We start from the raw sequence: 16,093 nt of genomic DNA on the forward strand, positions 1-16,093 counted from the left end.
AATTAGTGATTGACTATCTAGTGGGTCATGATCAACATTTTAAAAATCACTCCTTTAGTGAAACATGATGAAAAAAGATAATATGGGATAAAACAGCCTAATCAGTATGTTAACAGCTAGGCATCTTATAACACAGTGTATAATTTTTATGGTTAATAATTAGCATTTACAATTTCATGTGAAATTTCAAAAATTTATGTTGCATTTTTTATTCTTATAAACTGTGTTAGCTAGTTTATTCATGCCACTGAGATATTAATACTTTTTTTTTAAATGGCCATTAGCCTTGCTCTACTACAAGGGCCGGAAGTGGTGGCCATTTCATGATGGAAGCTTCTAATAGGTGGCCACTGTTGCCTCCTGTGAAGGGATGGACAGTTACAACCATGCCTTCTCTGGGATTTGAACCCTGGGCCCATTGCTATGGCAGTCACTAATCACTGTACTGGCTGGGCTGCGAGATATTGATATTATCACTATTCACTAAATATCTAAACAAATCATATTTTAAAAAATTAAACTATATTTTTTGTTAATTTTTAATACCTGAGGAACCTTTTCTAATTTCGACTCTTCTTCATGAAAGACTATAATTTTTTCTCTTTGTATATTTTGGACTTTCTTTGCATGTTGTCTTTGCTTTTCTGTCTTCAGTGTTTTAGCCATTATTTCAGACGTAAAAAATGTTTGATATTGTTACATATATTATCTGTTTTAGATCTTTTATATCTTGAATTTTTTTAATTTATCGTCATTATATCATTTTGCCTCTTTATGTGGTACAGAAATAATAACTTTAGCTATGTTTTTAAAAAAAATAAAATTAAGTTCCTTTATAAAGTAAGCTGACTCATCTAGTTTCCTATTTTTAAGATGGCAACATTTGCATTTAAATTTCTGCAATAAAAACAATGTAACAAAGACCTGCCTCCTCGGTTGTATCGTAATGGAATAATTACTTCTATAAAGATAAAAATATAAATAAAAAGGCAATTACTTTTAATTGCTTTAAAAATATTAAATAACTCAGAAAAAGCAAGCCAGCCAAAATTTTATCAATGTCTAACTATGATAAAAATGCAATTGAAACTAAATGAAAAAAAAAAAAATTAATGACTTATGAGATGTCTAATCCTTTTACAGGGGTCCTACATATTTCTGCACACAGAAATTAAGTCAATTAAAAACATCTATGCTTGAACTTCACTTTTGTAATATGATCCTAAAAATAGATTCGTAAGTAGCATGCATTATTATTAATAAGTTTGAGAATAAAATAAACTTTTTGAAATTTATCAGGTAGCATTAAATATTTTACACTTATAATAATTAGACATACTTGAAAGAAGATATGCAGCATTTTATTTACATTTTTCTAACAGTTATATTTATGTTGATTTTTATTTTTATGTCTCATACTTGCTCAGTCTAGAGGTTTAGTAAATAGTAGGTAGATTTTATGTCAAGCGGCATAGGTTAAAATGAGAAGTAAAACCATAATGAGCATGATTCATAACAAAAGACTGGCTGTTGTCATTGCTTCTGCTTACCTAGAGAGAGACCTGCTCTTCAGAACAAACCTGAAAGGCCTGATGTAGGCAAGTTTTGAAAGTTAAATGTCTGATGCAGCGTTTTAGCTCTGTGTAGAGTTCCAGGGGTTGTAACCCAGTTAATAAACTTTAAGGTTTCAATAAGCCACTAAAGCACCAGAGGTTGATAAGTTATTTCATATTATTTTAAGTCTCACTAGATGCAAAGAATGAGTTTTACAAGAATTTTTACATTTTTGTGTTTTATTTTGGCATCACGATAAGGATTAATGAGAGGCAATAACTCGCTTTAACATGCAGTAACTTTTAAGGGTAAGCAGTTAATTATAAATAATTAAATTAGGTAGTTGGATAACCTTATTCATTATGGGTTTACATGGTCACTATTAAATTTTATTTATTTTTTAACAATATTTGTTAAAACAGTCTTATTATAATCACAATCTAATAAAATTTCACAGTTTAAAATACATGCAATTTATGACATTGATTATTAAACGATATTAGAATAATTACACATTAACAACGAACAATAAAATATTTATACAACTTTTTAATTTGAAGCCTTCCTATGCATTTTGGCTAGTTTATATCGATTTCCTTCTCTTTAGGCATCTTTTCTAAAAATCAGAAAATTGTCTCATTACGCAAACCAATGTTTTCATTCTCTGCATGTTTCATTATTAAGTTTTTATTGTTCTTCAAAAAGTAAGAAATTCATCTCAAACTTTCTGTAAAATACATCCATTATGTGTTAATACTATGGAGACATTTTTCATTTTGTCACATTTTCTAAATTCTTCTAGAATCATGGTTCTATAAATCTTGACTTCAAATCCTTCTAAACTTTCTAAGCTGCAATGTCTAAAATCCTGAAGAAAGATTACTCCTACCAATTCTGCTACAGTAAAAAGCCAGAAATATTTTTGGAAAAAAAAAAAAAAAATCAGAGGGGGGAAAGTGTTTAGGGAAAAGTGAATTAATTTTGTAGATAAAAGTGGTGCATATTCTGACAAAAACTCTTTACCATGAAGAGACATTTTTAATTAATTATATAGCTATTTTGCTTTTGCTAAGAACTGTTCCGTAAATTGTGCTTTATAGCATTATACCTCTTTTTTTTTTTAATTCAAAATATTGTATAATAAGTGGCCAAAATGGAACTTTATAATAATATGAGAGCGAAAATTAAAAATGTTTTATTTTAATGTTATTTTTTAAATATATTTTCAATATATTACCATTATTTTAATGAAATTAATCAATGTTACAATGTTTTAAAAAAATCATCGAAAAATTCCCACATCTCAGAATTAAAGTTTTCTATAGAAACTAGTCTTAAAATCGCCAAATTTATAACTTTTTAATAAAAGAATTCACATCACTAAAAGTGAAAATTTGTTTAAGAGCTCTTCATGAGAAAAAATGAAATAATTTTGAAATGCTTATATTGCACTTCTTTCACTATGAAACTTGAGTATCCCAGCATCTATATTAGAAATGAACAAATTATAACCCATGAATCCATTCAAAAGATAACCATTTGAACAATACTCCTCCAAAATGCTAATTTACAATCAAAATAGCAGTCGTAAAAACAAACAGAAATTTCAGATGATTAAAATTAAGGGGCTTCTGCCGATTTTGGCTGAAATTAAGGACTTTTAAAAACCAAAAATCGATTCCAAAAAAACCTAAGGACTCTTAAAGACTGTGCAAACCCTGTTTCATTGGATATCTTAAGGCTATAAAATAATGATTTAATGAAGTAAAGTCTATGAATAAAATGCTAGGTGCTAAAATTTGCCCCCTCTCCACAGCTAAAGAGAGAGCATTACTAAAAATTTCTGAAATACATAGTCATCGTGGTCCAAGTTTGAGAAATGAATCCAGCAAATTGGGCTTTTAGACGCTGTTTAGGTGACACTTTTCAGTAAACATATTGGAAATTTAAAATTTGTACATTGTTCCTTCTTATTCTTTGTCCTAGGTATTCCCAAACTTTTTTTTAAACGTAAAACACATTTAACTGAATATCCGATTATTGTAGCACAGTGGCTTAAATTTTTAATCATTATTAATATGCCACAAAAAATTTTGTTTCCGCTAAATGAATGTCCTGGCAAAATCGAAAATGTTGCCACTTCATTTGTGTTGCAAGTCATGTGTGCATCTAATAATAATAATAAAGAACTGATATGTCTCGGATAATTAAATTTTTCTCTGCGCTTCCTCAAGAAGGCCCTTTATGGTTTCAGTAGGCATGGATTGTATACCCAGATTGGATTTATAATTAAGATATTTGTGGGCAAGGTCCAACTATGACAAATGGTTAAGATTATTGAGTATTAGAAGTTCAGATCTAGGCTAATCAACATGTGTAGCATGAATATAATCCAGTTTTCCTTGGAAAGTCCTCACTTCCTTAGACAGATAGCACTCGTACTTTGTATTATCCAAATAACCTAACCTCTTCCTTAGGTTCTCCTTGGTCGAGTTGAGGCCAGCAAAATCTTTGGACCAGTGATTTATATTTTTTTATTGAATGCTCTCTGCTCTCTCCTGCTTAATGTGAAATTGAGCCTAGGGGCCAATGCTTAATACCAAGTCTATAGCAGCAGGAGTGAATGCATAAATAGTTGTTTTCCCTTGCTAAAAAGAACTTACTTCTGAGCTTCGTCACATTCCTGTTCAATGAGAGCTTGCAATTTTTAAGCGATAACATAATGGTACGTTTATTTGCTAATTACTCTGCTAGTTATCTTTATGCAGAGATGCATTTTTTATATTTATGTCAGAATCAGAAAGTCCAATAAATTTAACTTTATATTTAGCATTGTGTTTATGTGTTATTCAGATGTGGTTTATAATGCAAGACATCGTGAAAGACATTTTTCAATTCATGTGTAAATATTTTGTGGGACATTATCAGTATGCAAAGCATTGCTGTAATTTTTTGTTTTCTTTAAACTGAAATAAAAATTTGCAACTTATTGAAAATTTTGGAAACGATGAAAATTTAGTGTCTCATATCATGATAAAGTAATCATGTAAGTAAATTAGATATGATAATCTCATATCTAATTTACTTACATTAAAAACTAAATCTATATTTATCTTATAATAAGTTTCACCACAATAATGCATTCTTCAGGCTCACTAACAACCATCTTCCTATACATTTATTTGTTTTATTTCTATTATTTTACTTGAAATATCTATATTCATATTAAAATACAAAAAATTATTTCAATTATCAAAAATTTTAGAGCCAAATTATGTATATTATTCATAATCATTATGCATGTGGATGTAATTATTTTTACCATCAAATTTTAAATCAGACAAGTATTTTGTTTTCAGTTTTCATTATAATTTTAATACTTGTCACATCAAATATTAAAAGAAATTCCATTACCTAATAATTGTTTGAATTTCCCTATATAACACTTCAGTTTGAATATTAACTGTAGTTTTTACTTCATATTTAGTTTATTAGATTATGGCAAAGCACTCGAGGGCTATCTGCCTTAAGGGAGGGATGCCTTCGTGGAGGACTTTCTAAGATAAACTGGCTCAGATACACGTTACACATGGGGAAAACCACGAAAATGCCCATGCAGCCAGCCCGTTCGCGGGATTCGAACCTCGGACTGCACTACCAGTGTTCAGCGACGTTACCGCTCGGCCGCTGGTGGGCCTCTTCATATTTAGTTTATATCGTATTGTCATTCTTTCCATTTACAATTTTTCTTTTATCTTTTAATCTGAGCATTTATCTGAATACTTTTAATCTGAATGTATTACATATAAAATGGCAAACGTAATAAAAAAGCCATAAAAATTAAATACAAATACAGTTTATATACAAACTTTACATAGTATTCCTGTATTTATCCATATACAGAAAAAGATGTTAAGCTATTTGATTTGCATGAAATTTGTGATTAAGTGTTAATCATTACTTTATAGCAAATATTATTTAAGCACCAAAATGTGCTTTATTCTATGCAATGCTAATGTAAGAATTTAGTAATTTTATCCATTTAGATTTTCCAAACTAATTTTTATCATTATATTATGTTACACCAGAAGTTAATACACTTCAATTTAAATAGTCATTAACTTTCTTTATATATCAATTTTTTTTCCAGATATTGCTGAAACACACAATAATTCAAAGCAAATAACAAAATTCAGTACTTTTGAAGTGATTCACACTGAAAACATTTTAATTTTTAACTTCATTACTTAATTTTTATCCCCCCCCTTGAAAACAGGCAATATTATGCATTTAAATTCTAACGTACAGACTAAAATACAATTAATGGTTTTCAATGTTATGAATACACAAAATAAATATAATGAGTAATTTAATATGATTAACTGCAAAAGGATCTGAATATGTATTCGGCAAGTGCAATAACACAATCGGTAGCAGATGAAGATCAATGCAAATTTCTCTCATGCCTTACTTTATTCTTAATTATTGTACTTTTCATGTGTAATGAAATTGTTCTAAATGTTCCCTAACAAATCTAACACATACATAAATAAAAGCACATTTTCCATTTTGATTAAATGGAAAATTTTATTTAATTTTTTTCAACACAATTGATTCAAACTGACTTAGGTCACTTTGTTTCAACATTTCACAATTAAAACAAAATTTAAAATAAAACTTGTTTACAGTTAAGAAATCTAATTCTTAACTGACAACCTATTGCTCTAGTACACTTTTCTCATCCATTGTTATAATTTCACAATTACTTATAGCAAATACATTCAATTCAGTACAAAAAATTTATTTACTATTAGATACCACAGGGTGGTCAATAAGAAAGTTTATGTATTTCTACTCCATATTCACATTAAAAGAGTTAAAGAGTTCCAAGAACCTGACTACTGCGATGTTTAGTTGACAAACTTCTTTTTGAATAAACTAATAGAATTTTTTAATATAATTGGCAACAATATTACAGTTTTATATAGTATCTTCTCTAAGACACTAATAATTATGTAAATGTTTTGCCAATAAACTATTCTACACAAAGCTTTATCATTTTAAAACCATATCTAGTTAGTATCGCAGAGCAAATGATATGCAATACAGAACCCTCCTTAAAAATTTCAAAACTTTTCTTTTTCACCACCATGTAACAGGTTAGGAAAAATGTACTGAAACTTTCCTTTATGTTTACAGTACTGTTACAAGATATCTATGCAATATTTTGATATTTCATTAAGTAACACATCATTAGATATGTAGAATTTGTAAAAGCTGCCTATACAGAGACATATATACATTATAATAAAGACATTAATTTCATCTTACATAAGAAAAACACTCTTTACATTTAGTTTATCAACATACATGTAGACAAAAAACACTGAAATTGTTAATTCTCGACAAAAACATTGTATCAAAATGCTCATCATAAAGCAGATGTAGCAAACTGGTTTGATGCACAAATTATAAATGATGTACTGTCAGATATATTCAATAATTTATACAAAAAGAATGCAATTCATTTAAATGCCATACTAATTTAAATTAAACAGACCAGTCTTTAAATACAAGCCAATTTCTGCATTTTAACATAGTCTAGTATTTAAAGGAATACATATAGAGCTATCATGATAAGCTTTAAATATACAAAATTTAATGATTTTTGCAGTCTGAATCATATAAAATTTAATATTTTGGGGATATTTTCTATTTTTATATTGGATTTTTAAATATATAAAAAAGATCTGCATTAAGTACAGAAGAATTAACAAACATCAGATACTTAAAATATTTATTTAAATAAGCAATATTTATATTATAGAACTCCATTACGTAAAACAACATTCATTCTTAATTGTAAAAGAAATTGAGATACACATGTACAAGAAAAGATCATATGGCAATGGATTATTTGAGGTCTGTGTGAAAGCTTATCTAAAAAACAAGAAATACATTAGTAAAAGTAACATTAATACTGAAAAATATTGTAACTCATGCATGCACAATATGTAAATGATGTGCGCATAACCTAAAACTACGTAAATGAGAAATACAACAGCTTTTTAAAATGTTTTATCATTGCTATACATTGTAATGGGTGGAAATATGCTGTTCTTCCCAAGTCTAAAACATACAAAAACAGTATTTATTCCATTAATTAAGAATTAATATATTTATTAATTTTTTGACATCAGAAATTATATGCAAATATGGGATATGTTTTAAGCATTAAAGGAAAGGCCAAAATACTTCATAATTTTACATGATTTGCATTTAAGTAATTGTTTTATTTAAAACTACTGTTATACCTCATTAAAAAAAGAAAAATTTAAAAAAAAAGAGAGGTTCACAAGAAAAAAAAAATTATCTTTGTTTTCAGGTATCCAATGAAAATGCTCGAATATTTTAAAATATTGAATATTCTCAGGAATTTAACCTTCTGAATTGTTTTTGAATCTGCTTTTATGAAGACCTATATTGTAACTGCATTCAGTAGCTAACTTGGTATAATTACTTATTTTAGTTTCTGTTTTCATACACTTTGGTTCATTAAGATTATATTTATATCAAAGGAGGTATGGAAGCAAAATATGTTAAACTGGAACCTAATATATGCCAAATGACAAAAAAAATCTTATGACAAAATGAAGGGGGTCATGTCTCTCAAGGTGTTAAATCACACAATTTTATTATTATTTTAGTCTTTGTTTTCATGCACTTCTGTTCATTAAGATTATATCAAAGAAAGTATGAAAGCAAAATATTTTAAACTGGAACCTAATATACGTCAAATGACAAAAAAAATCTTATGACAGGATGAAGGCAGTCATGCTGCTCAGGGTATTAAATCATGCAACTATACCAAATTTAAATTTCGAAAATAGGTTTTTAAAATATTTTAATTCAGCCAAAATTCATTATTCAAGAAAGATTAAATATATAATCTGAAGCAAAAATTTACATTTTTTGACAGAAAATTTAAGATATTCATGTTTTAAATTTTCAGTAAAAGTAACAGAAAAATAAGAGAATAAGTGAAAATAACCCAATTCCAATTAAAATTAATATATTCTAAATATATATAAATGCATATCCTAGCTGCCAACTCTCCCAGTTTTTAATTTTTAGCCTGATGAAAATAATTTTTAACAATAAAATTAAATTGTGGAAATGAATTAAAAACGGGCTTATAAAATTTGCACATTTTAAGTTTCATTTTCCACCCCTAGTGATCTTCTCCATAATTTTTCTCACTATGTTTTATTTGATCTGAACTGTCTTAATCCACTATCCATTGTAGACTTTTATAGAAATTTTTATGAAAATAAAACCAATTTTTATTCAGCTATTATGTAGTTAATTTTGTTTTACATTAAGATATATTAATAAATTTATCTATACAATTGTACATATATTAGTTATTAGTTTTTTGGTTTGTTTGTTAAAAGTATTTTGATAAATTAAAAGTTTTCCTTCTCTTACTTAGAATTTTCTCAATATAAAAGTGCCCAAAAAATTGCATTAAAATTAGCCTAAGAAAATAAAATTTAGAATGTGTAATTAAATATTAATATATTTTACATCAGAATCATATAATAAGTACTTCAATAAAATTGAATGTATTGAAATATCGGTTTCTAATAAAAACTGAGTTATTTTAAAGTAGTGCCATAACACAGTACAAAATCCTTCACGAAACTCCTAATTTTAGCGCAATAACCTCCCTAGTTTTCATATTTCAAGGTTAGTAGCTATGGTATATTGTAGAACATAATTCCTTTTGAGAAAAAATCCCTATTTTTGAATCATATTTTCTATGCATTAAAGGATTTGTATTATAATGTGTGATCAACGGAGGTTCGGATAAATTACACCAATGGTATAAAACACATTAAATGACACAATTAAAAAATAAAACGATAATGCAATGAATTTTATTGATCTGCTTTAAAAAATATTCTGTTTCATGAAAAAAGTTTTCTTTGTTTCAAGATGATAATAAAACACTACAATGAATGTAACCTATATCACATGGGTGGCCAAACTTCATGTAAAGTAAGAGTTGTGTGTTGGAATTTAGGAAAATTTGATTAAGCAAAAGATTATGTGACTACGCAACTAGATTATGCAAAAGCCATAAGTACTTATTTGCATCATTTTAAAAGTAGTGAAGATTTCATACGGAAAGAAACATCTGAACAATCATTCAATGACAGTTTGCTTTCAGCTTGTAATAATATATTGAAAACAACATGAAATGAAGTGTTATGGTGTTTTTGTTTTCCGTAATTACAGCTTGATGCAATAAAAAGTACTCTTATTCAGTTTTTAAATACTTCAATTCTTCTGTGATATATTCTTGTAAATGATGATCTATGATAGCTTTGTAATGCTCAAGAAACTTCGGATTCTTGTTAAATATGCACCACAGCAACTCAAATCATTTTTTTGTTACCGCAAAATTATTCCGTAATTTTCCTGTATGTTCATTTTTCAGCAAGCAAGCCGTACATCTGTTGCCCTCACATTTTACAGATTTTTTAAAATTTTCTAAATGTAACATTAGCTTTTATGCTGTAGAAATTCCTAAAGTTCCCAATTGCCATTAATTTTTTGTCAATTCGGATCTCAAATCAACAAACAAATTATTTTTATCATGTAACAAATCCTGTATGATAAATTTTTCTGATGCGTTTTCTGTTCTGCTAACAGACCACCCTATTTTGTTTCTGCTGTTACTAATGATTCAGAAAGTTGGCAGATCCTTCCTGTGAAACATTCAAAAGTATCAATCCATTCATTCGTAAAGCATTCAACAGCATATCTAACTTTTAAAGGTTTTTCTTTACATAATACCTTTTTTAGTAAAAATTAAAAAAATAATTGCTTTTTATAAACATTAATAAGTTTCTTAACTAACAAGAAATGAGACAAAATAATTATGCTTGGACATTGATCAGATTAAGTTTACTAACTTTATAAAAAATTTAATTAATTACATTCTTTTGGACATTGAGTAGTCTTCATTACCATATTTCATACATATATTTTATTTGCATATGAACCACACTATGGCTACTCCTGCTATATTGTAATGTGTGTAATTTAACATTAGTTTACATTACAACCCTGCTATATTGAAATGTGCATAACATTAATTTACATTAAAGAAAGAATCATTAATGTTTTTTTTGATTCAGTAATATAATATTATGTTTAAAACTTTCTTACAGTAAAAGGAAAATAAAAAGATAGAATTATCCAATTCTACCATTGTTAAAGCTTTCTGCTCTGTAATAACATGGTTTTAATGAATAAAATCAGTATTCCGTATTTAGATTGAATCTAAATATTGGGTTCCAATTAATTTTAAATAATGATGGAATATTTAAATTATTTTTACTTAGAATTAATCTATGATGAGAGTTTAATAAAATAAAATGCTCTTTCACAGAAATTTCTAAAAATTCAGTAGACTAGATATTAAATGTGTAGGCTATGTTTAAGTAACTTTCCTTTTGAATGCTTTTTAGCAAACAAATTAATAAAAGGAAAGACTCATTTTGTTGTTACGAGCTTTAATGGCTAATCATTTTTATGTCAGCATTAAATTGGATAGTTTTATTTTAAACATTCACAAATATACAGAGTCCTGCTTAGTAGTAGTGATTAAAATATTATAATATGGCCTATGGATGCAGTGAAACCTTCCCAAGAAAGCATTCATTCTTCCAGATGATTCTGGCCATGTGTGAACATGGTCACTTTAAAGAACATGACTATCACTGATGTTTATTTTTGTTCTTAAAAATGCAGATTGCCATGAGTTCTGTTATATATATGAAATAGTTTTATATATTTTTAAAATTTTCATTTTAGAAACATATATTTGTATAAAAGCTCTCTCACTGTTATGCAATATTTGTAGGAAACCTATTCTAAAAAAATTTAGAATTAAATAATCTACATTTTTGGTCATATTAATAAAGATGATATGAATATAATTTTCACAATCAATAAATGAAGCATGTTTGTGAATTAAAGCTTAATTAATAAATAAATGAAGCATATTTGGGCTATTAAAAGTTTCTTTATACATTCTTTAAAGAATCTTTATTGAAAGAATTATCTTTTATCTGGAGCTCAAATACCATATGAGTGATATGGGAACTTTCCTGGAAACTTCACATTCTGAATTCCTGAGTATCTTTGTTATAAAGTTTTAACATATTTAAAACTAATTCCAAATTTAAATGTGGAGTACAAGTAGTGAGGATCAAGAGTATTGTTTTTGGAACCTTAGTAGTAGTAAGAATATTTCACAGAATCATCTTAAAATAATTTTAGGCAATCATTTAATGGCAGGCCTTTTTCATTGATCTTTCATTAATGTATTTATAACATTACTAAACATTTTTGCACACTGGTAACTTTTGTGTCATCCAGTGGCCATGTTATATTTAAATATCTATACTGTTTTAATATAATTGTTCAACTAGAATCTAATATTGCAATGATCTGTCAATTATGATGTGGTAAACACTCCGAGTTTTACAATATATATATTAAGGAAACATTAATTAAAAAAAAAAAAAGACTGTGACCAGGAGTAACTGAAGCTAATTAAAATATATTTGATGCAAAATGAAATTAAATTATGATAATATAATATATGGCTACCATCTATCATACCGACAAATCAGCCATCATGAGTAGGCACAACTTCTGCATTGCTCCAAAGCTAACAACACTGTAACAATCTGATATTGAATTTTATACAGAAAATGCTTTTCATAAAATAGTAAAAAATTATTCTTTTCTATAGTAGTAATACATAACACGCACGACAAAATACAAAACTTTCGTTGTATAACATAAATACATTTCAACATTCAAGAAGAAAGGAAAATTTTGCAGTTGACTTTCAGCTACTGTTCTTGCAAACAAATATTACTTCATGCATAAAATTCAGTATGAAATTGTAGGCTGTGCTCAAAAAGCTCTTTTTCATAGCAAGAGAGAAGAGCAGGCATTGAACAAACATGAAGTAGACAAACATCAAAGTAGAGTACACATGAGTAGTCTTTCTTTGGCAGGTGAAGGCACAAATATGCCTCCTCTGCAAGCTTTAAAAGTCCTATGGTGGCACAGGTGGCAAATAAGGTGGTGGTTGCCTGTATGTTGGCGTGCATTTTGGTCGAGAGTTCTTGCTGTCCCTGTTTGTAGTAAAAGGAGGAGGAGGTTGATATGGAGGTGAGGGATCAGTGTGCAGATCTGCATTTGTGTTTCTTATATTGGCTTGTTCCACACGGTCCAGCTGAGGTGTGGAATCTCTACTGCTTGCAGATGAACGTAAATAATCAGGAGGAGCAAGTGGTGGTTTCTCTTCTCTCATAATGACTGGAGGCTTTGCAGGATCAGGCTTTTCCTCCATCTCATCGCCAAATATAACTGGTGCTCGATTACCTATAAATGTATTATTATCTTGCATGGTCATCTTTCCTTTCCTCTTTTTGCGATACAGAAAGCATGCCACAAGAGCAGCAATGATAAGCATAACTGCTATAACTACTGCTGGAATTATTGTGGTGATATAAATATCATCATCTGTCGATGCAGCAGGCTCAGTCTTCTGTGTAACAGGCGGTGGAGCTATAGTTACAGATGTAGGAGTTACTTCTCCTAAGCATATACCCAATGGCATAGCATCTGCTTTAATTATTTTGAAATCTGGAAGCATTGCTTCTGTTAATTTTGATGACAAAGTACCATCTTTATTTATCATATTCTTAACTAATTTATCTATAGTTTTCTTTGGACAAGGATCATGAGGTAGAGTATTATTTGTCCATGCATAAACAACAGAACCTTTGCTGATAGATCCAACTGTTATGTAGCGAGGATCAGGATCATCATATAATTTTGCAAGCTTCCATGCTACCAAAACTTTTTTACTGATATCTTTGCTAAATTCTTCATAATCATGATCAATATGAAGACTAAACTCAACATTCCACTTTTTAGGTGGTCGAGGATGAACTTCAATAACAAAAACATCATTGATATGGAGTCCATTGCTATCCATTGCAACCAACTGAAATTCATGCCTACCAGCATCACCATCAAATGGTAAACCATATAGTTCTTGAGACTTGTGATCAAATTGGACCCAAGATGATTTTGGAGGACGTACACTTTCAATAGTTAAGAAAGTAAGGGTAAGATATCTAGTGCTTCCATCTTCAAAATCATAAAAGGTATCATCAGGAATTTTAAAGCGTAAAATCTCACCTACAGTAGTATTGATTCTTTCAATTGGATTACGAAGCATAGGAGCAAAATTTGAATCAGTAAGTGAGGTTGTAGAAGCTGGACTGCGGCAAACTCCTAGGAAATTTACACTTGCATCTAATATTTTAAAATCAGAGCTCATTATTTTCTTAAAAGCTTTTGATACTTCATTGGTATTTTCATCAATCAGTTTATTTGTAAGTTCAGATATTTCTTCATTTGGGCAAGGATATGTAGGAAGGGAATCATTAGACCAAGTAAAAGTTGTAACTGGTTCAGTGATAACAGACTGAACAGCAACATAACTTTCATTTTTATCACCATAATAATGAGAAAGTCGTTTAAGAAATTCGATATTCCAATCAATTGTTATTGGATACTGCCATTTGTTATATTTCAGTGTAACAGAAAACTCGTGATGTCTAGCTCGAGCCGATTGATGTTGCCACACATGTATGTCAAGACGATCATTAGTTGATGCTCCTTCGTTATCCATAGCTTCTAGAATAAATTCATATTTTCCAATGTGTTCATCTAAAGGTAAAGCATACAGCATTTGCTTTTCAGGATCAAACTGAATCCATGAAGTTGGTGGTATTGAAGTGCGTTCAGATGTCATAAAAAGAAGTTTCAAATTCCTGGTATCACCATCTTCCATGTCAACGAATGTGTCATGAGGTATCTGGAATCTCCACACTTTACCAGCAACCATAGTTAATTTCTTAACACGTCTTTCAATTGTTGGTTTGAAGTTCCGTGTTCCGGGAGGCTTTTTCGTTTTTTCAACAACTGTCTGACTTCTAGTTGGTTTTATTTCAGAACTTATTACATCAACAGATGATATGTAAGTCTCAGTTGGAAGAGACTCTGTCATTCCTGTGACAGGAGTTGCAATGATCATAGATGACATAAGACCTCCTAATGGTGTATATTCTTCAGGAATGTACCGGCCAGAAAATGATTCATCAATTATAGGAGTGACTGGAATGTATTTAGTAGGTCTGTCAGGAACTATCACAGGAGTAGCTCCTAATGATGTGATGTAAGCTGTATGCATATGATGATGATGCAATGTTGGAGATGTAACATACTGGGGTGACTCTGGAAGTCTGTGTTGGCCCTTGTGATCTTGACCATAATTTCCATGTCCATGCCTATGATGATGTGATGATTGCATCAAAGTTGGTGAAGCCATAGTGGGTATAATTCTAGTTTCTGGAGTTAAACTGTCATCAGTCATTTCAAACTCATCAACTCTTTCAGTGAAATGAGGCCACTGAGTTGGCATAATTCCAGGTACAGGTGTTCCTCGTCCCAGTTGTCGCTTTTCTCTATGACTTATTTTTGGAAAAACATTAGTAATATGCCAGCCAATTATGGGGTATCCAAGAGCATTAGCCAAACTTCCATCTTCTGCAGATCTTTCGAGTTTTGAAATCATAACCTTCTGATCAGTTGAAATGGGCTGTGAACAACCAACTTTCCATTCTGCAACACCACCGCTCTGTGTTTGAGTTTTGGCATTACCTGGGCCTGCGAAGATTGCAGATGTATCTAAACTATTTATTTCAGATTTGGGAGACAATTTAAATTTCTTTGATGGAATATTGAGGAAAGATGATAATTTTTTCAAAATATTAATTCGATCTGATACATTTAAGTCTTGCAAATTCACATCAAGAATCAAATTTGCAACTGTTTGGCTTTCGCCACTCAAACATAATCCAGAAAAACCATCTCCCTCATTCAATCTTGTTCCAGATGAATCATCAAGAACTTCAATAGAAAAGACATCTTTTGCAGGAGGAGCTTTATCTGTAACATAAAAATTCAGACAAAAAATTACTAGAAATTAAATATGATCAATATATGTTTTATAACAATACAGTACACATAAGTTCTATAAATAAGTTTTATATTTTGACTTTTAGCTTTATGACTAAATAAAAATATTTGTGAATTTCTTCCACTCATTAGATAGTTCAATGCAAAAAGTAATATGTTTTACAATATTCAGAAAGAAGATATTTTCAAACAGCAATTTTATGAAATATATTCCAATTATTTGAAGATTTAACATAAAATAAAATATTCATAATTATTGAGGAAGACTACATTTATCACAGATTTTAACTTTATTGATCATCCTTTAATCTCCATATTAAATGCAGAAATCTTTGACAGAAAACAGTTTACCTGAAAATAATTAATTTGCTGAGTACTAGTCTAGGTAGAGGACTGT

The 16,093-nt window shown here is 29.3% G+C and overlaps 1 protein-coding gene across 2 annotated transcripts in view; it reads right to left on the minus strand.

Moving 5' to 3' along the window:
- Positions 1 to 6,104: 6,104 nt before the first annotated feature.
- Positions 6,105 to 16,093, minus strand: part of LOC118184134 (dystroglycan 1-like) — a 232,169-nt gene continuing 222,180 nt past the window's right edge. For both annotated transcript variants that reach the window (XM_035353784.2, XM_085815940.1), the window contains one exon: positions 6,105 to 15,666. In XM_035353784.2, coding sequence (XP_035209675.1) covers positions 12,698 to 15,666 — 2,969 coding nt within the window. In that variant the 3' untranslated portion in view covers positions 6,105 to 12,697. The remainder of the gene's footprint in view (positions 15,667 to 16,093) is intronic.

This window comes from Stegodyphus dumicola, chromosome 4 (assembly GCF_044657685.1).
Source record: "Stegodyphus dumicola isolate Sdum_Otavi_A_Nest chromosome 4, ASM4465768v1".
Lineage (NCBI taxonomy): Eukaryota > Metazoa > Arthropoda > Arachnida > Araneae > Eresidae > Stegodyphus > Stegodyphus dumicola.